The 24,650-nt window shown below is 45.8% G+C and overlaps 1 protein-coding gene across 2 annotated transcripts in view; it reads left to right on the top strand.

Annotated features, from left to right (window-relative positions):
- The window catches only part of LRGUK (leucine rich repeats and guanylate kinase domain containing), a 57,642-nt gene that overhangs the window by 5,365 nt on the left and 27,627 nt on the right, over window positions 1-24,650 (top strand). For both annotated transcript variants that reach the window (XM_081022756.1, XM_081022757.1), the window contains exons 4-13: window positions 437-537; window positions 1,991-2,072; window positions 5,964-6,088; window positions 7,642-7,785; window positions 8,118-8,198; window positions 13,445-13,531; window positions 13,732-13,838; window positions 15,568-15,687; window positions 20,525-20,621; window positions 23,873-23,986. In XM_081022756.1, the coding sequence (XP_080878882.1) occupies window positions 437-537; window positions 1,991-2,072; window positions 5,964-6,088; window positions 7,642-7,785; window positions 8,118-8,198; window positions 13,445-13,531; window positions 13,732-13,838; window positions 15,568-15,687; window positions 20,525-20,621; window positions 23,873-23,986 (1,058 nt within the window). The remainder of the gene's footprint in view (window positions 1-436; window positions 538-1,990; window positions 2,073-5,963; window positions 6,089-7,641; window positions 7,786-8,117; window positions 8,199-13,444; window positions 13,532-13,731; window positions 13,839-15,567; window positions 15,688-20,524; window positions 20,622-23,872; window positions 23,987-24,650) is intronic.

Genomic DNA, 24,650 nt, shown 5'->3' with positions numbered 1-24,650 from the left:
GTTCAACTCCCTAAGAATCTCAGTCTCCTTTTTAAAAGGAAAGGAAGAAGTTTCTAGCTCATATTTTTTGCAAAGACAAACTTATGCACGTGTGGACAGCATTTTGTGAAATAAACCAGAATTGCTGAATAACACTTCCAGCTGTCATCAAGTAGTGTTTTTGAGATCCTCATCTCTCCCTGCCCCACCACCTCGTGGTTAGCAGAGGAGGGACATGTATAATAGTGAAAAGCCACAGGATAACTTATGCAAAATGGAGAAAATCCTGCAAATTGACTCATTTTGCATATGTATCCTGGGCGTATGACATTGTTCTATTAATAGCAGAGTAGGTATGTTTTCATAGCTCTGAGTCTACACAGCCCTGACGTCCAGTTTCTGCGCTCCATGTATTTTTCTTACTTCTACCCCCTGCCCCGTGTTCTTTCGTTTCCAGATATTTCATGTGTGAGTTACATGCCTTACTTGTTGGACCTGAACGTTTCCCATAATGAACTAACCACATACTTTGACTTCAAACCACCCAAGAATCTTCAAGTAAGAATTTTGTGGGTTCTGTTTGAGTTCAGGTCTCCTCAGTGCAGCTGGCTAGCCAACCAGATTCTAAGCAAGTAAGGAAAGGAATGATTTCATTTGCCATTTCTTGGAAATCTTCAGCCAATTGAGCCTGTATGGAGTTGAGCCTACAGTTTTCTCTGAACTTTCTTGCAGCACCAACAATCTTGTTCTGCCTCTGGTCCCCATGTAAGGTTTTTCCTTGAATCGCCTAGTTGTCCGATGCAATCTTAAGCCAACGTGGCAAAGGTATTTTTAGATTCAAAACGTGTCGGGAGCAAACAATGCCATCTTTAGAGGGAGTTGTGATCCAAAATTTCTTTGGGTCCTCAAGCTGGTATATTAATAGAGAGCAGAGAAGATTGACCCAGAGCATGGAGGCATATAAAAGAAATGAAACTGATGTCGAGATAGTGGTGATCTTGTGGCAACGGTCTTTAGTAGTTGAAATTGGCAGGAAAAGGTGCTCTGTTTGTTCTCTTCCCTCAGGGGTTCCTTTCAGAACCTGTCACGGCATGGAGAACTCTGTGTGTGTTTATTGGTGCTCCGGTATGCATTCTGAAGCTTCTGATTCAACATAGACGTGTGCAAGTGGAGCAAAACAGTGCTAGAAAATTTCCAAAGTGCTGTTTTGCAAAATATTTTTGTTGTCTCTGAACAGGCCTTGTTGCTGTCTGCAAAGAAATTGCTGCTAGCAGCCTAGTGAACGGATTTCCAGGTTGGAAGGACAGCTGTTGTTAAGCTTCCCCTGCTGCCTTTTTTCTTCCCCATGGTCATTCTTCTCATCTCTTCCCCATCCCTTTTACAAGGCTGTGGTATAGGAAAGGATCCCTTTTCTTCCTTTCCTGTACATGCTCCAGGCATACCCACTGTCTTCTTTTGCCCAGGGTGCTTCTGGGTCCTGTAATGGGTGCGTTTGGAGCTGCATCGGGCAGCACTTTGGCGCTGGAGCCAACTGGGCTGTCCTGTGCAAAGACAGACAGAACATGCTGCTTTGCCAGCCCTGTCAGCTAACTGGCTGGTGAAGCCGAGCAGCCTGTCTCCACTTTGTCAGCCGGATTCCTCAGTGGCTGTAAAGCAGTGGTGGAGCCTGATCAACTTCTGTACCAGCCACAGGGGAAGTGATGCCACTTCCATAAGCCACTGCCAGCACAGAAGCAAGTCAGGCTGGTAAAGCCAAGCGCTCTTCCCCCAATTTGCAAGCCTGATCGTTCACCTACAGGCAATTTCACACATACGTCTGCTAAAGCCAATGACGACCAAGCAAGTGGTTAAATGCAGGCAGTTCTAAACACATGCACACCCCATGTTTGTGCTCCAGTCGTGTGTCCAATTCGAACAGAAGACCTTTTGGTTCCGCAGAAACAACAAACATACAAATTATAGACCCTATGATGGTATCTTTATGTATTCTCTCCACCCACCCCACCTCCAGGTAGCAGATTTTTCGCACAACAAGATCCAAGCGATGCAAGATCTTTCTGCCTACCAGTCACTTAAGAAGCTCATACTTGACGGTATCCTTTTGGGAGTGAAAGAGAAATTCTGGAGAGAAGTGGGATACGACAGAGTGTTGGAAGATCAACCCTGGGGGCTTTTAAACAAACACACAAATCTTCATTCTGTGATCGAGTTTGGTCCAGGATGCAATTTAATGTTGATTTTGTTTTCATCGGTGGGTTGCCCTGTCCAGAAGGCTGGACTATGGTTTCCATGTGTGTGGTGGTTGTTGTTGTTTTAAAAAATCCATACCAAAAGATGGCATGATAGCGCATCATACGCTAAATGCATTTTTCTAATTTTACTCCAGTAAAATGCAACAACAGCAGATCCCAAAGGCAACAAGATTGCAATATTCTTCTTGTATATATTCAGTGCAAGAGAAATCGTGGTGAGTTGAAATGTCTCTCTCTTGAATTACCCAGATAGTGAGCCTGGCCAGCTGAAGTTTCCTTTCGGGTGATATTGTTGTGCCCTTGGATAAGCTGGATATCTGGGGTTGGGGTGCCTTGCTTTAGTGGGAGGTCTCCCAAAAAGATAATTCTGGATTGGGCCTTTCAGACTCATGTACTATCCTAATCTGTTGCAAATAGGTTCATTTTCTATCTCTCTTCTACACACACACACACACACACACACACACACACTGTTGATTTTGGTCATTGTGATTCTGGATGAAGGAGAAGTGACTTCTTGGGCACATAACCAAAAGAGACGGGTGGGAGCTGTAGAGCAAAAGAATATTGGAACCCGAGTACTTCTAATATCAGTATGAGGAATGCTTGCTAAGAAGATGTTCGTCTTCCACAGGGAGGCTGGTCCTGAGTCATTCTCTCTCCCAGGGGGCTTAGAGAAAAAGGATAAACAAGTCTGCTGGTCTCTCTGCATCACCTGGATACAAAACACTGGTGCTTTAACTCTTGCTTCCCTGGTCTTTGAAATGAATTTGGTGGAAACAGTGCCAAGGCAGCCTTAGGGCCCACGCTCTTCAAAACTGTCCAACTGCAAGAATTTCTACGATGTGCTGGCAAGAGAGCTGTCTAGTAGGGCAAGATTGTGCCCTGGCCAACTTCCCACTCCTTCATGCAATTGCCCTCCTAGCAGAGTGCTGGAGGCCTCAACTTCATGTGGCTCAAGAAGTGAAGCCAATGTACTAAAGGAGAACATCTGACCTGGGGGTGGGGGTGGATGGGATTCCTGCATAACCTCAAATGTGCTGATCATTCAAGTTCTAAGGATATCCTCGTGGCTCATACAAGTTGCTGGAATAGCTCCTGTCAACCTGTATCCATTCTCTTTCTCTCTGTGTCCGTCTGTCTCTCTCACCCACCCTTATCTGACTACCTCAAAGAACCATAAGAGTTGGGAGGGACATTTGCCCAATGCGGGGCTTGAATCCACAACCCTGGGATTAAGAGTCTCATGCGTTACCAATGGACCTTTACTCAGTGCTGGCGCCAGGCTATTTTGTGCTCCAGGCAAGGCTAACTACTTGCACCCCTGCTCCCAAATCACTCACCGCAGTTTTCAAAAACAGATGCCTTGGTATGAATTGCTTCAAAAATGACGAAATTCTTCAGAACGTAAACTCAAGAGTCAAATATCAGAAATTCGTAAGATGCAACAAAAACTAATCTTTGTAAAACGGTGTCCCTCCAAGGTCAGTTCTGCTGCCCTCTGAGGTCTGTGCCCTCAGTGGCTGCCTGCCTGGGCTAACAGCCCCAGACCTGCCTCTTTGTTTATTCCCATGTGACATCCCAACAAGTAAAGGGACCAGATCAGCCCTGTCCTGCCATGGCCAATCTGCTTTACTCCTTGATTGTTGGTGGAGATATAGGATTCTCTCCCTTTCCCATTCAGATCACAGTCCCATCTTTCAGACTGTAAAATTCCATGCTCAACTTGATCTGCCCAAAGGGCTGGGACCCTTGCCTTGCTAGATTATGTCAGGCTGGGGGTGTTGGCAAGGAGCTTTGGCTTGACTTGCACCCCACTAGATAGGCCAAGGCAAGCATATCTCCTGCCTCCTGGCACACGTGGGCAGCCTGTATTTGCCCCTGGCTGCTCCCTGGACCGTTGGCAACCGCAGAATTGTGGCTGCACATTTTCAAAGAAGAAAGGGGAATAAGATCTAAAATGGCTCTTCTTCAAAGGAAGCAGGCCACAGCTGTCCATCCAGCCCAGTGTCCTGTTTCCAACAGAGGACCACCAATTTTTCTGGGTGGCCCCTAAGAAGCAGGGTGTGAACAAAAGAGGCATCCCCTGTTACTTGGCCCCCCTATTCCAAGCAGCTGATCAGCAAGCTTAACATGGCTAAGAGCTGTGGGAAAGGCTGAGCTCAATGAATATGTGTTTGATTCCATTTATGAATCGCTTCCCATGAAATGTCTCAAAGCGATTTTGCAATAAAAGCATCAGCGACGAAGACAATTGAAAACAAGTCCAGACAATTCATATATAAAAAAACAATTTCAGATTCAGCACAGACTCAGACTGGGATACAGATCTCCACTTAAGAGACTTTTTGGAAAAGGAAGGTTGCCCCCTTTCAAGGCAGTGGTGGCCACCTGTTGCTGCTCTTTTCTGCCTACCCTCTTGCCTCCAACGCCGGCCCTCACCCTGCCAGCTTGCACATGATCGAGCAGAATATTATGCCCGACAGGGGTGTGTTTTTTTTCCAGCTTGGCAATACAGAGCTCAGTCTTGGCTGTTCAGGTTACATTATTTGTGTGTTTCACAAGGTGTTCGGGTGACATCGCTCTTGTCAGCCGGTGGCCTAGCAACTTGCTCCCTTTGCAATTATAATTTCCCATAGCAGAAGCAGAAATAATGTGACAGGAGTGAAATGTGGGCCAAGGCTGATTATTGCTCCTCTGAATAGAAAGAGGATGTGGGGGGTTGGGCGAGGGGTGGGAGAGAAAGGAATTGCTTTGCATGCGGCGAGCACTGGGCTATCTCTGCTTCGCTCATTTGTATTGTCTCCGGCAATGTGGCCAAATCAGCCACGATGTCCGTGGAACAAAAGGAAGATTGCGACATACTGAGCTAAGAAAAGATTCTGTGCACCCCACATAAGAAAGCTTCACTTGGGCGATAGGACCATGATGGAGAGAGTGGGGCACAGAGATTGGAAAGAGCTTCAGTTGTGCAGGTTGGATATTAAAATGAGAGCCAACACTGGCCATGATGCTCTCCAGACACCACCAAAGGTGTTGTTGTTCTTTCCCTTCATCTCTGTTGTAAAAGCCCTTGTTTAGCTTGCAGTGAGAACAGAACCAACCCTCTATTCAGTTTTAACTGAAGCCCTAAGAAGCTGCCTTATCCTGAATCAGACTTCTGGTCCATCTAGGTCAGTGCTGCTCACACAGACAGGCAGCAGCTCTCCAGAATTTCAGGTGGGGTTCTCTCCCAGCCCTTCCTGGAGATACCAGGAGCGGAATCTTGAGACCTTCTGTGCTCCAAGCGGGTGCTCCACCACTGAGTTATGGTTGCTCTGTTTGTTAGGATCAAAGCGTGTGCTTTGTCTCTGAGCTCTGGGTCCTCACACCTAGAGAAAAAGAGAACTGGGAAGTTAGCAAGAGTAGAACCTGCGCCTCCCAGTCCAGGTAGCAACAGTCAAACCATGGATCCACAGGAATAGAGAAACTCTCTGATTCTTGTCCCATAGCCTGGATGTTTTCCAAAGACAGCGCTGAGTGTTTTTGTGTTTAGGGTGGCTTTGAACGAAAAAGCCAGAGAAGAAACAGATGATGTACACTGCCATTATATTGCCCAAGCCAAGGGCTGTTGCACAGCTCCCCTTCATTTCACTGTGGTGGATTCTTCAAGAGGAATTCCTCGCCGGACTCCCGACTGCTAACCACTTTGCGGTGCAATCTTGTTCCTTAAATCTTGATGCTGATGCAAAGATAACGAAATTGAGGAGATCCAGGGCCTTGAGAATTGCCAGTGCCTGACCTACCTGAGCCTGGCAGACAACAAGATCACAGCCATCAATGGCCTGAAAAACCTGCCTATCAAAACACTCTGTCTGGTGAGTCGCAGAATTTTGGGGTTGTGAGGTGATGCTGGACTGTGATGCTGGTGGGACGCGGGTGGCTCTGTGGGTTAAACCACAGAGCCTAGGACTTGCCAATCAGAAGGTTGGCGGTTTGAATCCCCATGACGGGGTGAGCTCCCGTTGCTCGGTCCCTGCTCCTGCCCACCTAGCAGTTCAAAAGCACGTCAACGCTCAAGTAGATAAATAGGTACCGCTCCGGCGGGAAGGTTTGCCAGAAGCGGCTTAGTCATGCTGGCCACATGACCCGGAAGCTGTCTGTAGACAAACGCCAGCTTCCTCGGCCAATAAAGCGAGATGAGCGCCGCAACCCCAGAGTCGTCTGCGACTGGACCTAATGGTCAGGGGTCCCTTTACCTTTAAGGTGATGCTGGACATGTTGCATGCAGTGATTGGGAAATCCTTGAGCAGGGGTGGAGGACCTTTTTCAGCTCGAGAGATGCATTTTTTTCATGCAGGTGCCAGGTGAGCCTCTCCAGAGAGAGCAGTCCACAGCCAGGGAGCAACCACTGAAAAGACCCTCTCTTTTGCTACTGCCTTCTGTACTTCTAGAAGGGCTTTACTCCCCCTCCCAGCCCTTTGATCCTGTGTACCTTTCCTAGTCTGTAGTTCCCACTCTCGTGTTTCCCATCTTTCCCCCTTCCCAAAGTGCCTTGCACCGTCGGGGTTGGAACTATTGATAAAATATTAGATGCAGATATGTGGGTTGATGGCGCCGGATGTAGGATGAAAACAGTCTAAGAGGCGGGGCTGGGGGGATGCGACTCAACCCAGCTTGGAGAGGTTCATTTGACAATAATGAGAAACCAAACTTTTAATTTCATTGGCCCAGTCCTGTGGAACTCTCTGCCACTGGAGATTCAGCAGGCACCTTCTGTGCCAATTTTTAAACACCTGCTGAAAGCTTCTAATCCACCATGCCTACACAGGCAATTAAGAACACAACAATGGTTAATTGACATCTTTTTAAAAAAATAAATACCATTTTACTGTACAGTTTTATTTTTTTGCTTTGTTGCAAACGGCTGTGATATATTTTCACGATACGGTGGTATATAAATATTGTTTCTAGATTAACAAACAAACAAACCCTCATATTATACCAGAAACTCCAGTTTTAAGTAGGACTAGTAACTAAAGGTAGAAAATCAAGAGGGAACTGAGGAGTAAAAGAACAAAAGTAAAATGTATTCACATCTTAAAACTGAATTAAATGACAGTACATGAAAAATGATTTCAAAATGATGGGTCTGGCTGGGTACAAGGGAGGGGTCTGCTGATGCCCCAGCTTTTTCTACCTGAGGCTGCAACCTGGCTCACTCCTCCTTATGCAGAAGCTCCTGCTGGCTCTGGAGTGTCTGAACCAGGTCCAGGTGTAGAGAAATTAAGTGATCCCCTCAAAGCACATGTGAAGGAGATTGCCGAGCGAGTCAGTCAGCCTTAGAGAGATAGCAGTTTGCCCAAGAGACAGTCGTGTGTTCATAATTCCTTTTGTCGAGGGCTTCCCAAGCTTCTGATTACTTTTGCAGAAATCAAACCAGATAGCAAAGGCTGTTGGCTTGGAAGAACTGAAAGTTCTGCAGAAGTTGGACTTGTCTGACAATCAGATCAGCAGTTTGGAAGGTCTGGAAGAGCACAACCTGCTTGAGGAAATCAACCTAGAACATAACCAGGTAAGATCTTGCACACTAAGTAATATTGTTTGGACAAAATAAAAAAATCCTTCCAGTAGCACCTTAGAGACCAACTAAGTTAGTTATTGGTATGAGCTTTCGTGTGCATGCACTGAAGATGGCCTCCTTTGCAAGTTTGTATGATATCTCATGATGTGGCAACTGTGCAAGGGCAGTGAAAGGGCCAGTTTGGGCATTCAGAAGAGCTTTTTCAGGGTTCCATTTCAGGCTGCCCGTTGAGGAGGTTCTGTGCCTTTTCTGCACATTCACAGAGCTCTGGTCACGGAATGGGTCCCTAGAGTAAATTCTATATTTTCCTGCATCCTATCTAGGTGGCTGAGCTGGGTGAACTGGAATATTTTGAATCCCTGCCTCTCCTCAGAGTGCTTAATTTGACAAACAACCCTGTGCAGGTACGTCACAGTCAACAGAAAGGAGGTACAAAGGAAGAAGGTAGATAACTGTTCCATGAGTGGAAAGCTATGTGTTGCTGCTGGGCTGCGTCTATATCACCAAGGTTTCCCAAACTTTGGTGTCCAGCTGTTGTCGGACTACAAATCCCATCATCCCTGTCCACTGGTCCTACTAGCTAGGGATGATGGGAGTTGTAGTCCAACAACAGCTGGACACCAAAGTTTGGGAAACCTGGGCTATATTGTTTTGCCAAGATGGTGCAGGGTCAAGCTTTGGTTTGCTGGCAGATTTATTGCATTTTATGATATTTTGTGTCAGCAAATACCCCATATCAGAACCCCAGAAAGGAGACCTTGGGCCCCAAAGGGATTTCTGACTGAACATTAGGAAGAACTTTCTGATGGTACGAGATGTTCTTCAGTGGAACAGATGCCCACGAAAAGTGGTGGACTGTCCTTCCTTGGAGGTTTTTAAGCAGAGGTTGGATGACCGCCTGTCATGGATGATCTAGATGACAATCCTGCATTGCAGGCGGTTGGACTAGATGCTCCACAGTGTCCCTTCCAACTCTATGATTCTGTGATTCTTTGCTCACCTCAAGAAGTTCTCAGCTGGGCCTTGGAATGCCCAGGTGCTTGGGTACCAATGCACACGGGGGGGGGGGGGAGGGGAGGAAATCATCTAAAGATGCAAAGGGGAAAGGGTGGCTTTTGAGCGCCTGCTTTCCTTTGGAATCTGGATGCAATTTCCGTGAGGTGGACTCACTTCTCATTCAAAGGGTTTGACAATCTCTCGTGATTAACGAGCTGCGGCATCCCATTTGTCAATGACAGCAACGTTTAGAGCAGAGTCAAACCTTGTCCATCAGCATGATACAGCCCATGTTGATAACTTGTCCTGAGCAGTGTGGAAGATTAACAGCACCGGCATCTCAATTTTGATGGGTTTGAGATACCCTTTGAAATGATTTCCGGAGATCTGGGAAAGAAATATTACACATATCTCAGCACTGTCTTCCTCGGTTAATGTCAGTGGTACAGTCCACCGGGGATTGCTCTTTAATTTTGATGGAACCTGTATGGGGTGGGAAAAAATCATTCTATCTCTGTAAACCTCTGAACCTTTGCCAAAAGAAGACTAGATATGCATTGGCAGGCTCAGGGCCATTGGCCCGCATGGCATCTTCGTAAAAGCAGATCTACACCAGAGTTTCCCAACCTTTTTGTGTGCTGGGCAGACATTCGGAGAGCTCAGAAACTGTTGTGGGCCCTGTGAAATACCCATTCCATGGAAAAAAACTGGTGGTGCTTGGAACCCTCCTTCTGAAATAGGCAAAACAAGTACAGTGGTACCTCTGGTTACATACGCTTCAGGTTACAGACTCCACTAACCCAGAAATATTACCTCGGGTTAAGAACTTTGCTTCGGGATGAGAACAGAAATTGTGCTCTGGCGGCATGGCAGCAGAGGGAGGCCCCATTAGCTAAAGTGGTGCTTGAGGTTAAGAACAGTTTCAGGTTAAGAACAGACCTCCAGAACGAATTAAGTTCTTAACCCGAGGTACCACTGTACACACACCACCCCAACAAACAAACAAACAAACAAAACACAGACAAAAAGTAGGCCTTACTCCAGTTTTGGAGTAAGAGTCCAGTCTTGGACTCTTCCCCCCCACAAACCAAAAGCAACCCCTCCCGCAAAGCCAAAAATTGCTTCAATTAAAAACATTTTAAAATAAAGAAGGGACGGGGTGTTGGTGGACTCTTAGCGGGATGTAGAAGGCCAATGTGCCCACAGCAACTCTGCTTTGGAGCTTAGACCCATGTTGTTCCTGTTAAGAGACCCTGCCCCAGGGAGTAAAGGGTAAAGGGACCCCTGACCGTTAGGTCCAGTCGTGGCCGACTCTGGGGTTGCGGCGCTCATCTCACTTTACTGGCCGAGGGAGCCGGCGTACAGCTTCCGGGTCATGTGGCCAGCAGGACTAAGCCACTTCTGGCGAACCAGAGCAGCGCACGGAAACGCCGTTTACCTTCCCGCCGGAGCAGTACCTATTTATCTACTTGCACTTTGACGTGCTTTCGAACTGCTAGGTGGGCAGGAGCAGGGACTGAGCAACGGGAGCTCATTCCATCACGGGGATTCGAACTGCCGACCTAATCGGCAAGCCCTAGGTTCCCTGGTTTAGACCACAGCGCCACCCGTGTCCCCAGGGAGTACTGTCTAAAAGTTGGCAGTGGGGAGAGACAGCAAGGCAAGATGGTGAAGAGGCAAGGTTAAACGAGAGGTGGGGAAGGCAAGTACAACTCAGGACCTAATGTGAGGAAATGCTCACACCAGTATGGGTATTTGTATTTTAATATGAATTAAACCTATTGGGCAGGATTCACCTAACCTGCCCCATTAGTGAGGGTCCTGGAGGGAGGCTGGGCAAGGTCTGAGTGGAGGGAGAGGGGTGTGGGTGGAAGTGTTAAGGAGGGGGTGTTGGCACAGCATTGGTGAGCAAGGCAAGCAGGAGTGCAACCCTAGTTAATTAGATTCCTTATTGATAATAAAATCAGTATAGCGGTACCTCGGTTTTCGAACGTCTCCGTTGACGAACATTTCAGTTTTCAAATGCCGTAAACCCGAAAGTAAATGCTTCGGTTTTCAAACATGCCTCGGAAGTCGAACATGCCATGTGGCTTCCACTGAGTGCAAGATCCTGAGGCCTAGCTGCTGGCTATTGAGTTTTTGGTTTTCAAATGTTTCAGAACTCAAATGGTCTTCCGGAACGGATTACATTCGAAAACCGAGGTACCACTGTATTTATAATTAATACAGTGTTTTAAGGGAGAAATTACAGGGCAAAAAACCCCGACTCCTCAGCTACAATGTTGTTTTTATTTCATTAATTTATTTAAAAGCATTTATAAACCACTTAGAAATCTCTGAGCTGTGCACAATATGAAAAGCAAAGTATATTTTTAAAACAATAATGCAACCTGAAACCAATGAAACAGCAGTATAAAATCCTCTAAAAGCAACTAATGATGAACAGAATAAGGATTCAGGGATTTCAAACATAAAACAGGGTCAGGGAGGAAGCCTGGGCAAAAGAAATATTTACAAGGCGTCTGAAGTAACTGATGGTTACTTCTTTGCATGTGGCAGAAGGAAGGGCATTCCCCAGTACAGCGGCAGAAGCATAAAATGTCCATTTCCAGGTCATTACCCTATGAGAGTCTATAGTTGAATTTCTTTAGTTGATCTAAGGGATCTTAGGCAGTCTTTCAGGTACTCTTGTCCCTAGTTGTTCAGGGCTGTAAATGCTAACATCGAGACTTTGTATGTAGCCCCATAGTTGCTCAGCAGCCACTGTGGTTCACTCAGCGCAAGTGCAAAATATGTACATCCAGGTGCTCTACTCAGTGATCTAGCCCCATATGGGGAGAGCATCTCTAAATAAAACTCAGGCTGTTTTCCTCTTAAGCTCTCTTAAACCTTGCTAAGCAGTGCTCCTTAGATCAGAATTTGGTCGTTTTTAAAAACGTCTCTCCAATTAATCTGCATGGCTTTTTAGTGACTTTATGAACGGAAGTGGCAATTATGTTAAGACAGCATTGAATTGGTTTGAATGTCAGTGATTTGGCGTGACTTGGCTTTCCTGAGACAATGCCTCTAATCAAGCTGCCAAGACGTTAGTTTTCTCATTGACAGTTAATTATTGTACCTCTTAAAGTTATACTTCAGACAACTAAACTTTATTTTTTTTTAATATCAATTTACAGTTCCGTTTAGCATCTCTCCCCTTATTCTTTATGCCCTTTAAGTTCCTGTGACACTTCACTTGCAATTAGGGGGATCATTACTCTGACCAAATTTGAGTTTGGATAATTAAACCTCATCTACTGCATTCTCTTGAAAATATTCAGTCCCAGATGGTATTTTCAGGCCTTTATACACACTTAGTTGTCACAGGATAAAAAACAGCAACAACCCATAAATTAATTTAACACATTCAGGGAATGAAAACCTCAGTAAAAGGGTGAATTTGAAAAAGAAGCAGCACATTTCTTTTTTTTTTCATGTTCCACAAGATTAAAAACAAACTTCAGACAGAAGAGTAGCTAATCAGGGGTAAACATTACAGTCCAGGCTTTGCCAGCAATGCGGGTTTTCTATCTGCATTGAGCTGTTTTAGAAAAGTAAAGAAAAGGAAAAAAAAAGGATTCAAAACTGTCACACACACATACACCCCCCCCCCCAGTCTGAAGAGATACATCCCATTCCAGCATTTCCCAAACCTGGGTCTCCATCCATTTTTTTGGACTACAACTCCCATCATCTCTAGCTAGCAGAACCAGTGGTCAGGGATGGTGGGAACTGTAGTCCAAAAACAGCAGGACACCAACATTTGGCAAACCCAGCCTCATTCTACCACTTCAAACTGTTAACTCCTTGATTTACTGCCTATGTAGAATAGGTCTATGATCCTGAACTCCCCAGGAGCAGGATTTGTGCGCATCCTTGGGAGTTTCACTGTTATGTTGAAGCTTAGCATATGTATATCTGAAGGAGTGTCTCCACCCACAGTGTTCAGCCCAGACACTGAGGACAAAGTTCCGAGGGCCTTCTGGTGGTTCCTTTACTGCAAGAAGTGAAACTACAGGGAACTAAGCAGAGGGCCTTCTCGGTAGTGGCACCCACCCTGTGGAACGCCCTCCCATCAGAAGGTAGTTTAGGGCGAGAGGGACCATTGCTGTCACTTCCTATGTTCCTAAGTCCATGGAGAACTTTAAAGACAGGCCTGGGAAACCTTTGGCCCCCCAGCTGCAGCTGAATTGCAGTATCCACCAGCCACAACAAGCGTCGCCAATGGCTAGGGATGTTCAACAAAATCGGAAGGTCCTTAGAAGATAAGGACAAGAAAGGAGATGGGAAACCAGGTACGGGAAGAGGAGACACCTCACATGGTTTGAATGTTTAATTTTCCAAGCATTTTAACTGCCAACCTTGCCCATCTTTCTCTCTGCCTGCCGTGTGGCTCAGTTTCCTTCTCCGCTTTGGAAAAAGCCGTGATAAAAGGGTTGTCAGCCTGTTCCTTTGGTTGAGTTGCTCTCTCATTTTCTGTGGATGTCTTCTGCTTTCCTAATATCCTGTGTCAAAAGTATGATAAAATGGCTTCTTGTGTATTAGTTCAAAGAGCTGAATTTAAATTATCGTCCATTCAAATGAATCTTCAACCTCTTTGTTATATCGATATCAGCAACACAAGGATTATTGGCTCCTGGTCATTTTCATGCTGCTTCGACTCACAGAGCTGGATCATAAGAAAATCACCGTGCAAGAAAAGGTAAGCGTGCTCTTTTGGTTGATTCATTCGTATTGAGATATAAGTAGGGGGCCTGAACAAAATGTTGCAGTGTGGAGTTCCAGAAGGAACATATTGATTAATCAGGAGGGAATTATAACCACAAACTCATTTGGCCACTCTTGTTCAAGCTGAAGGAATTGATGTAATTAATGAATTGATCCCTCTCCTCTTGGGAGCAGGTTGCTGCTGTCAACAAGTACGACCCTCCTCCTGAAGTGGTGGCTGCCCAGGATCACATGACCCAGATCATGTATAGCATGATCCAGCCGCAGCGGATTTTTGACAGGTAAGCTGGGCGTCAGTTCCCCTTCCACCCTGTAGGTGGCGCTCAGGTAAAGCTGTCACAGGGGTGGGACATTTTCCATTGGGGGGGGAGAGAAGACTCTGTTGTCGGTACCAGGACGGAAATCAGGCAGAACTTGCTTGGCTGAGCAGATTACGAAACGAAGTTAGTTGCTCACCTCGGAGCTCCAAGACAGATTGCACACCGCCCCGTTCCTTTTAAACAATCTGTCGGAACAGATGGCCACTCACATCACAAACGGAGAGATGCGAAGAGGCAACAATCCTCTTATCGATACCCAGCGACGATTACCAGCGACGAGTGCTTGCAACTGTAATTTCTCCAGGCTGTCTCTAACTCTCTCCCGTCAATAGCGTTGGCATCTCGTGGCGGGCAAAATGGACATGCCTCCCGCTGTGGATCACAGAGGCTACAAGAGGAGCACTCACAAGGCCTCCTCATTCTCACCCTCTTCTAGCATCCATCTGTACCCATCAGTCTCCTTTTCACCAGCCCTTCTCTCATTTCTCAGGAGGCGTTTCCATTGGGGGGCATCCATTATGACTGTGTTGGCATTTTCTAGGCAGTTTCCCCCTTGCACGTACTTGGAACTTGATGGCTCTGTTCCCAAGCAGCTCAGCCCTGCTCGTCTGGTGCGTTGCATCCAAGGCATCACATAGGATTAAATTAACAGCTGCCAGCCCACGCCTTCTGTTGAGTCTATAAATAATGCTCCAAGTCATAGGAAATATTTAATTTGGGTGTTTGGGTGAACCTATCATCTCCATCTAGTGCAGAGCTTTCCAAACTTTTCATGCTGGTGACACACTTTTTAGACATGCATCGTTTCGTCACACAGTAATTCAGTTTTACTAGCAAACCGGAGGTTAAGGTAACCCCTTAAAGCAGGCATAGGCAAACTCCGGCAATCCAGATGTTTGGGACTACAGTTCCCATCATCCCTAGCTAACGGGACCAGTGGTCAGGGATGATGGGTGTTGTAGTCCCAAAAACATCTGGAGGGCCGGAGTTTGCCTATGCCTGCCTTAAAGAGTGCAGCGGGCGTTTGCATGGCACACCTGCACACCGCAGCCAACACACTAATGTGTCAAGATGCACAGTTTGGAAAGCTCTGATCTAGTGAATAGAATCATGGCCTTAAAGTATCCAAATCATTTTATTTATTTATCTATCTATCTAAAAGCAGTCTGTCCCACCATTTCACCCCCCCCCCAAAAAAATATATGCGTTTATTTATTTTTATTAGACATATGCCATCCTTCATCATAAGATCTCAGGGCGGTTCACAAGATAAATATCCAAAGTAAAAGCACAAATAAATAGATAAATCCAACCACCCCCCAAAAAAAACATTTAAAAGGCTTTAGAATATTAATCAGCCCAAGGCCTGGTTGAAGAGGAGCGTTTTTGTGTGGTGCTTAAAGATAGATAATTCAGGCGCCTTACAAGTCCCAAACATAACAAGAGCTTAGGACAGGCACCCTCAAACTTTGGCCCTCTAGATGTTTTGGAACTACAATTCCCATCATCCCTGACCACTGGTCCTGTTAGCTAGGGATGATGGGAGTTGTAGTCCCAAGACATCTGGAGGGCTGAGTTTGGTGATGCCTGGGTTAGGAGATACCTAGAGGCGAGCTGTGTATATTGTGTATCGCATCCAAATTCCTGTGAGAAGGTTAATGGCGGCATCTTTTTCCTTCTCTCTGTGCAGCACCTTACCCAGCCTCGATGCTCCCTATCCCATGCTGGTGTTGACCGGACCCCTGGCCTGCTGGAAGCGAGAACTTTGCCACAGGCTCTGCAGAAAATTCAACAACTATTTCAGATACAGGTACCTCTGGTCCATAAACGTTCACGATGTCCTTGGAGACTTGCTGGAAATAAAACAAGGCAGGTTTTCTCAGAAAGATAAAAAAAAGCTTTATGGAAGGCAATTATGCCCTTCTCTGTTCTACCAGTTTTAGTTTCCCCCTTTTATTTTCTTCTTATCATCTTATATTGCCCTCCCCATCAAATTCAGGGGAGAAATCATCTGGTTTGTAGGGTTCTTTTCCTGCAACGTATCCAAATCAGATACTTTCCATCTCGCTGTGGACCAAACGCAGATTGATGTTAATTGTAGGAATGCAAGCTTTAATCAGTACATTGTGGCTGCTTTCGTACCACTGTTTGATTGGGTGGGACTGACTTCTAAGTATTTAGAAGTTTGATTGTCAGAGGCCAGTTTTAATTTCTGAGTGCAAATTTTAATGGAGTTAAATGCTCTCTCTTTTTTGAAGCTATTTTAGTTCTGCTGTGTTGCTCTAAAAGGACGGGGTGGCTGGGTCTAAAATGACCTTTCTTCTTAACAATGAACAGTAACTACATACTTATAAAATTGTGAGTTATCTTGCTTTTTGTTCAAAATAGCCAAAAGGCAGCTATATTGAGCGTTTGGTAAAATAACCACATAGATTAAGTTAATCAGGGGGAAAAGGTTTAATTGAGCAGTGTGAAACCATTCCCAGCTGGTTCCCACAGCCCCCGTGGATCATTTTGACAGGTGGGCAGGGACCACCCATCAGTCAATCATTTGATGTCACAATGACACCAGGTGACATGCTTTACTTTGCCTGCCCAGTTTGAAATCAAAGGGCTTTGAAGGCACCGCTGATTAAGTAAATGATTGACAGTGTCTGAAAACCCCACTTTCAGCAGGGAGCAACTTCTTCTATTGCCTCTGACCTGACATAATATATGATGCCCAGTGTAGGACTGGTTCCTGTGGGTTGACCTCATAGACCAAATGCTAAGGGCTGCTGCCCTGATTCATTAGGTTGGTGGGCCAGAGGTTCCTTGCCACTGGTTTAACTGGTTGTGATGGCCTTAAGTAAAGGTAAAGGGACCCCTGACCATTAGGTCCAGTCGTGACCGACTCTGGGGTTGCGGCGCTCATCTCGCTTTATTGGCCGAGGGAGCCGGCATACAGCTTCCGGGTCATGTGGCCAGCATGAGCCGCTTCTGGCGAACCAGAGCAGCACACGGAAACGCCGTTTACCTTCCTGCCAGAGTGGTACCTATTTATCTACTTGCACTTTGATGTGCTTTCGAACTGCTAGGTTGGCAGGAGCAGGGACAGAGCAACGGAAGCTCACCCCGTCGTGGGGATATGAACCGCCAACCTTCTGATCGGCAAGTCCTAGGCTCTGTGGTTTAACCCACAGCACCACCCGCGTGTGATGGACTTAGCCACTCGCAAACTGCATTGAGCTGTCCAGTCACCGCTGCAAATATATGTGCACCTAGACATTCATTTCATGGCTTAGCTACAGAACCTGACCCCATTCATGTTCAGAGCATGGCAACTTGTATTTGTATAATGCCGGCTCTAATCCCAGGGTAGGGTTTCATGGCAGTCCAGAGAGTCTGTCCAGGATTTGTGTTGGCTTTCCAAATACAGTGGTACCTCGGGTTAAGTACTTAATTCGTTACGGAGGTCCGTTCTTAACCTGAAACTGTTCTTAACCTGAAGCACCACTTTAGCTAATGGGGCTTCCCGCTGCCACCGCGCCGCCGGAGCACAATTTCTGTTCTCATCCTGAAGCAAAGTTCTTAACCCGAGGTACTATTTCCGGGTTAGCGGAGTCTGTAACCTGAAGCATCTGTAACCTGAAGCGTATGTAACCCGAGGTACCACTGTATCGCAGTATTGGACTGATGGCCTGAACAGAAGGGAAAGCCAAAGATGTAGTTGAATACAATATTATTTACCGTTTCCGTTGTAAGGAAAAGATACAGTGGATTTCGGTGTAAATTTCACTGCTCTCTCACGCACATCTTGGAATCCCTGCCACTCGGGTTCTTTATGGGACCTTTCAGAAAGCAAGCCTGTTCCTTGCACTCCCCCTGCCTCTTATGGGTGGGCGATGGCAGAATCTGAATGTACACAAGGATAGCTCCAGTTCCTGGGTGACCCATTTGGGCGTCTGACCGGCTCTCCCTGAGCTGTCCAAAGGTTAGCAGTTCCTGATCTACAGTGATCTACAGGTATCTGAAGAAGTGTGCATGCACACGAAAGCTTGTACCAAGAAAAAACTTAGTTGGTCTCTAAGGTGCTACTGGACAATAGGGCTCAGGGCAGCTAACAACAAATTTAAAACACTTAATTGATGCAACAAAAAAACAGCATAAAATACAGGAAAATACATGAATAACAATAAATTCAGAATTCAAAAATCAATTTACGGGGGAAATCCATCCAATAAACATTAGATAATCACCAGGGCTAGCTGGCTAAATTAGTCCTATTTGGGCCAGCGAGGAGACCAGGGGAGAATTAGCTGTGGGCTCCCAGAGCGGGTAATCTTCATAAAAAGGGGAGGGGGAGGGAAGGAAGGGAAATAAAAGATCAGGCTAAGTTCAAACTGAAAGCCAAGCAGAATAGCTCTTTCTTTCAGGCCCTGCGGAAGAAAGTTAAATCCTGCAGGGCCCTGGTCTCATGGGACAGAGCATTCCACCAGGTCGGAGCCATCACTGAGAAGGCCCTGGTGGAGGATAATCTGACTTCCTTAGGGCCCGGGACCTCTAAACTATGGTTATTCATGGCCCTTAAGGTCCTCTGTGGGGCAGACCAGGAGAGACAGTCCCGTAAATAGACCTTAGACCTTCTTAGACCTTAAAGCACATACTTTCCTACCGGTATGTCATAGAATCGTAGAATTGTAGTGTTGTAAGGGACCCTGAGAGTCATCTTATGTCAAGATTAGCAAGCCTGGCGACTTCCAGATGCTCTTGAACTGCAGCTTCCATCATCCCAAGAACATAAGAAGAGTTTTGCTGGATCAGGCCAGTGGCCTCTCTAGTCCAGCATCCCGTTCTCACAGTGCCCATGGGAAGCCTGGAAGCAGGACCTGAGCACAATGGAGGTTTCAGTGTGTTGTAAATCAAAGACTTTGAAATAAATCTCCTGGCTGAAAGGGAGTAGTGGGTGGGGAGAGACATCAAATACAATACATATTAAATAAATTACACAGTTTGAAAAGCCTGGCTGGAATTTCCCAGTAATTGAAAACTGCTGGGGATTTTCCAAACACCTTCAGTTTTCCAAGAGCCTTGTTGTGTTTTATTTTATATTTTATTCCCTCATAAGCATCATGCACGTGAAGAACAGAGAGCAAAGCAGTCTTAGCAGAGCAGAAAATTGCTACCATAAAGCAAAGCCACATTTTTATTATTCAGAGGAGGTTTCTGTAGCTTTCGTGTGCTGCTTTTAGAATTTTCAACATGCCACTTGTTAAAACTGTATTTTATGGAAGATACTGGGCAACTTCAAATGTAAACATGACCTTGCTGTTAAAAGGAGCTTGTAACATAAGTTTTTTTTTAAAAAAAAGAAGGCCATTCAAAACATCTGGTCAGTGCCCAGGACTGACCTTTTGAGATGTGTATATTTATAAAAATTGCTGAGAAAATCACGCCTTTGAAGTTTCAGCTTTATAGGGTCCACGTGCCTCATACGGTTCTCATTTGACACAGTTATTGAATAAGATGGTTCCTGAATCCCTTTCCCTGGAGTGTTGTTGTGGCAGGATTGGCTGGCATTTTTAGGCCTCCCCCACAGGCACTATAACATCTGAAGGACGTGGGAGAATCACACACCACTCAACATTTCACAGATGTAAATAGGGAGGGACATGCTCTGTACTTGTAAAACAAAAAAAACATGCACACATACACACACCTGCCAAATTCTAACCCTAAGCATCACTCTCCGAGTTCCCTTCTCCCATAATTCACATGGATGATGTCTCTTCTCTGATTCCTTTTGTTAATTTACTCTGCAATGTGGCCTGTTGGCTGCATCTAGCATCAGTGTGTGAAACAGTGAGTGCTGTCATGTCTTCAGTCCAAAATCTGTGTTCTTCCAGTTCATCAACACCAGTCTTTTGGCCACAGTTAGAACGTGTAGAATCCACTTTTGTTGCCCAGTTGTCAACTTCTGTTTATACCAATAGGTGTAAAATTCAAAAGAATATTTTCCACTGATTTTTTTTAAGTTTTTCTGCGTAGTCATATTCATGCAGCCAAACACATTCCCCCAAAACGTAGTACAGGAAAGTGTAAGAACATATGTTTCAAGGAGCCATTATCCTTATTACATCTCCAACAAAGAACTGCATTAGACCAGGCGTAGGCAAACTCGGCCCTCCAGATGTTTTGGGACTACAACACCCATCATCCCTGGCCACTGGTCCTGTTAGCTAGGGATGATGGGAGTTGTAGTCCCTAAACATCTGGAGGGCCGAGTATGCCTATGCCTGCATTAGACAGTCCTTTTCCATACAAATGTAATGGAGTCCAAAAAATTCTAAGTATTAATTTCTGTTGTATAAGATGCATTGTGTGGCTATCTTTTCTCTGTCCTGGATTTACTGCCAATCATCTGAAGGGGGTAGATTTCTGTCTCCACCGCATTCATAATTTTATCAACCTTTGCTATGTTCATATGTAAATATATATATATATACATACACAAACACACATCCTTTACAGCCTAACACTATGCATGCTGAGATCAATAGGATTTACTCCTGTCCTGAGTAAATGTGCACTAGATTGTCCTCGAGTTCTTTAACAGTGTCATCTCCCTTCACTTGCTTATTCTGTTTTCTGTCCGGCTTATCTTTCAGTCCCTGCCACACCACGAGGACTGCTTATTTTGGAGAAGAAAACAGATTAGATTACTATTTTGTTTCCCAGGAGGAGTTTGACAAAATGGTGACCATGGTAAGGCATGAGCTGATTTGTCCTGCTTTCGCTTGAGGGGAGGATGCCTGGCAGCTCATCACAGATCACGCTAAAGGGTGAGGGTGCGGAAATCCATTGAGGCTTGAGCTATTGGAGAAAAAAACGAACTGTGGGACCGCTCGTCTAACTTGCCTGTCAAAAACATGTTGTTGTTGTTTAGTCGTTTAGTCGTGTCTGACTCTGCGTGACCCCCTGGACCAGAGCACGCCAGGCACTCCTGTCTTCCACTGCCTCCCGCAGTTTGGCCAAACTCATACTGGTAGCTTTGAGAACACTGTCCAACCATCTTGTCCTCTGTCGTCCCCTTCTCCTTGTGCCCTCCATCTTTCCCAACATCAGGGTCTTTTCCAGGGAGTCTTCTCTTCTCATGAGGTGGCCAAAGTCTTGGAGCCTCAGCTTCAGGATCTGTCCTTCCAGTGAGCACTCAGGGCTGATTTCCTTCAGAATGGAGAGGTTTGATCTTCTTGCAGTCCGTGGGACTCTCAAGAGTCTCCTCCAGCACCATTATCCAAAAGCATCAATTCTTCAGCGATCAGCCTTCTTTATGGTCCAGCTCTCACTTCCATACATCACTACTGAGAAAACCATAGTTTGAACTATACAGACCTTTGTTGGCAAGGTTATGTCTCTGCTTTTTAAGATGCTGTATAGGTTTGTCATTGCTTTTCTCCCAATAAGCAGGCGTCTTTTAATTTCATGACTGCTGTCACCATCTGCAGTAATCATGGAACCCAAGAAAGTAAAATCTCTCCCTGCCTCCATTTCTTCCCCTTCTATTTGCCAGGAGGTGATGGGACCAGTGGCCATGATCTTAGTTTTTTCGATGTTGAGCTTCAGACCATATTTTGCACTCTCCTCTTTCACCCTCATTAAAAGGTTCTTTAATTCCTCCTCACTTTCTGCCATCAAGGTTGTGGTCATCAGCATATCTGAGGTTGTTGATATTTCTTCCGGCAATCTTAATTCCGCCTTTCACATGATGAATTCTGCATATAAGTTAAATAAGCAGGGAGACAATATACAGCCTTGTCATACTCCTTTCCCAATTTTGAACCAATCAGTTATTCCATATCCAGTTCTAACTGTAGCTTCTTGTCCTACATAGAGATTTCTCAGGAGACAGATGAGGTGATCAGGCACTCCCATTTCTTTAAGAACTTGCCATAGCTTGCTGTGGTCAACATGTACTGAATAGTTTTTAATCTCTCTAGCTGTTCCTTAATTGCTGAAGAGCCTCTAGCTCACTTTCAAAGGGTGCCGTTCTCTTCATTCTGTGAGAGGGTTATGCACACGAGCAACAAATCTGAGCTTTTAATCTTTCTTTTTTAATGCGTTCTGTCCTCCCAGAAAATGCTGGTTCACCTCATTGTTCAGCAGAGTAGCCTCTGGTCAAGTCGTAAAAGTGCTTCTTGCACCCAAGCCAGATGGGCTGCTGCTTGTGATCTTCATGCTCTGCTTTGTGATGTTTCCAAGATCATGTGCCTGGCTGATGCTTAGAGCCAGTGGTGGTCAGACCGTCAGAGCCCAGAGTGTCAGATTGGGACCTGGGAGGTAAAGGTAAAGGGACCCCTGACCATTAGGTCCAGTCGTGACTAACTCTGGGGTTGCGGCGCTCATCTCGCTTTATTGGCCGAGGGAGCCGGCAAACAGCTTCCGGGTCATGTGGCCAGCATGACTAAGCCGCTTCTGGCGAACCAGAGCAGCGCACGGAAATGCCGTTTACCTTCCCGCCGGAGTGGTACCTATTTATCTACTTGCACTTTGATGTGCTTTCGAACTGCTAGGTTGGTAGGAGCTGGGAATGAGCAACGGAAGCTCACCCCGTCGTGGGGATTCGAACCGCCAACCTTCTGATCGGCAAGTCCTAGGCTCTGTGGTTTAACCCACAGTGCCATCCACGTCCCGGGGCCTGGGAGACCAGAGTTCAAATCCCCACTTAGCCATGAAGCTCACTGAGTGACCTTGGTTCAGTCTCTCAGCCTAACCTACCTCGCAGTAGGTTGTTGTGATAAAATGACCAAGGGGAAGAACCGTGCTCTCTACCTTGAGCTGCTTGGAGGAAAAGGTGCCGTATGACTGCAATAACTAAATAAAACAAAGCAAATAAACTGAGTGCTGGACTTGAGAACCCGACCTGATGTGGCATTCTTTTTCTGTGATCCCGGCCGAAGGGAATTTTGTCTTTCCACCGTGCGGGTCTCAGATAGTGCGTCTTGAAAAAGTGCTGGAGGAAGGAGCACAAATGGGCCGTCTTTTATGGCACTCCTAGGATAGCGTGCGCAGGAGAAATTCATGTGACTTCCCTGTGGAGAAATGCCCATAGGCTGAGCTGACACATCTTGTCGCCACAGGAGAGCTTCTCTTGCGTGGGGAGCACCCAGATGGGCTGTTTATTGAGCAAGCCTGCTGATATGCTTGCACGAAACTTGGGACGAGGTTATACAACTTTGCCTCTTCCATGAGCATCCGTCCCCATCTGTTCACACAGACTTTGCATGGCACTGCCAGCTAGCTGTTGTCACTCTGCACGTTTCCCAGAAGTGCAGTTTTCCATCACTTTTCTTGTCTGGCTTTTTGTGGTTAGAAGACTGGTGGGATAACTGGGGTAGAAGAATCTTCATCAACCTGACACCCTCCGGGTATTTTTGGACTGCAACTCCCATCATCCCCACCTGGGCTGAATTAGAAAGCCCGACGCAATTATCCTATTTTTTGTGTGCCAATAACCAGTGCTTCCTCCTAACATGCAAATCCAACCTTAGTGTCCCAGATGGGCTGGAACTTCTGTCAATGAAATTAACGACAACATCACTTTAGTATTTATCAAGTGCATTGCAATGTTCACAGCATGACCAATACTGCCTTGCTGTTTTTAGAAGCAGGAGATAAATTCAGGGGTACGTCGGAATTGCTTCTCCCATATTTATTTCGGTCCTCCCATTGCTATAACCCATCCTGGGACCTGCTGGAGAAGAAGATAAATACTTTGATGGTGGGGTCTTCTGGTTCATAGTTCCATCTCTCACCCACCCTTTTGCACAAGCTCCTAGTCAGCACATGCGTCAACCCTACATTTCCTGCCTACACAGCAGGAGAGATCAAGCTGCCATGTATCTGAGGTGAGGAGCGGCATGTCAGAGTATTAGATTCTGGGATCTAGATTATAGTTTCTGGCGAGAGCTTTCCCCTTGTTCGTTCTTGTTGCCCAGGCTTCATTCTTTTCATTCCAGGGGAAATTCATTGCAACTTTTAAGTACAGCGGCTTCTACTACGGAATGGGCCGGGACACAATTGAGTCCATCGCTAGGGAGGGACTTGCAACCTGCATTCATATGGAAATAGAGGTAACGATGGGGATGGAAGCACCTTAAGCCATAGCAAAGTCCGTGTAATTACCGTATTTTTCCATGTATAACATGCCCCCATGTATAAGACGACCCCTAATTTTTGGGACCACAACTAAATTTTTTTTAGGGGGATTGCCCAAAGTTATTGAGCTTTTTAGGGGGGGTCACCACCGCCAGTTGCTCTACAGCAAATTGCACGCATCACCGCAGCCAACAATCCAACAATCGTCTGCACGCTCGCCACCAAAAGCCCATCTGTGAACTCGATGAAACCACTTGTCAATACAGTAAATCAACGTCCAATTACCACAGCCACAGCCAATCGTCAGCAGGCCTTGCCGCAGCAACCAATCACACGCCCAATCGCCGCTGGCAATCTCCTGCTGACTGCTGACACCAATCGCCCGTTCCCCCCTCTGCTGTCCGTGTATAAGATGACCCACAATTTCTGCCTATTATTTTTAAGGAAAAACTATTGTCTTATACATGGAAAAATACAGTATGTTTTTATCATAAACCAAGAGCTGGGCCTGTGTCAAGCGCTAGATCCAAAGCTGTGGTTCATTGAATCATAGAATGGTAGAGTTATATAATAAGTTAATTGTTAGTTATATAATCAATAGCTAAGTTATTAATTAGATGCTTTTTTCCCAGAAACATG

This window comes from Podarcis pityusensis (assembly GCF_964106645.2).
Source record: "Podarcis pityusensis genome assembly, chromosome: 10".
Lineage (NCBI taxonomy): Eukaryota > Metazoa > Chordata > Lepidosauria > Squamata > Lacertidae > Podarcis > Podarcis pityusensis.
This window is presented reverse-complemented; position numbering and strand designations above follow the sequence as displayed.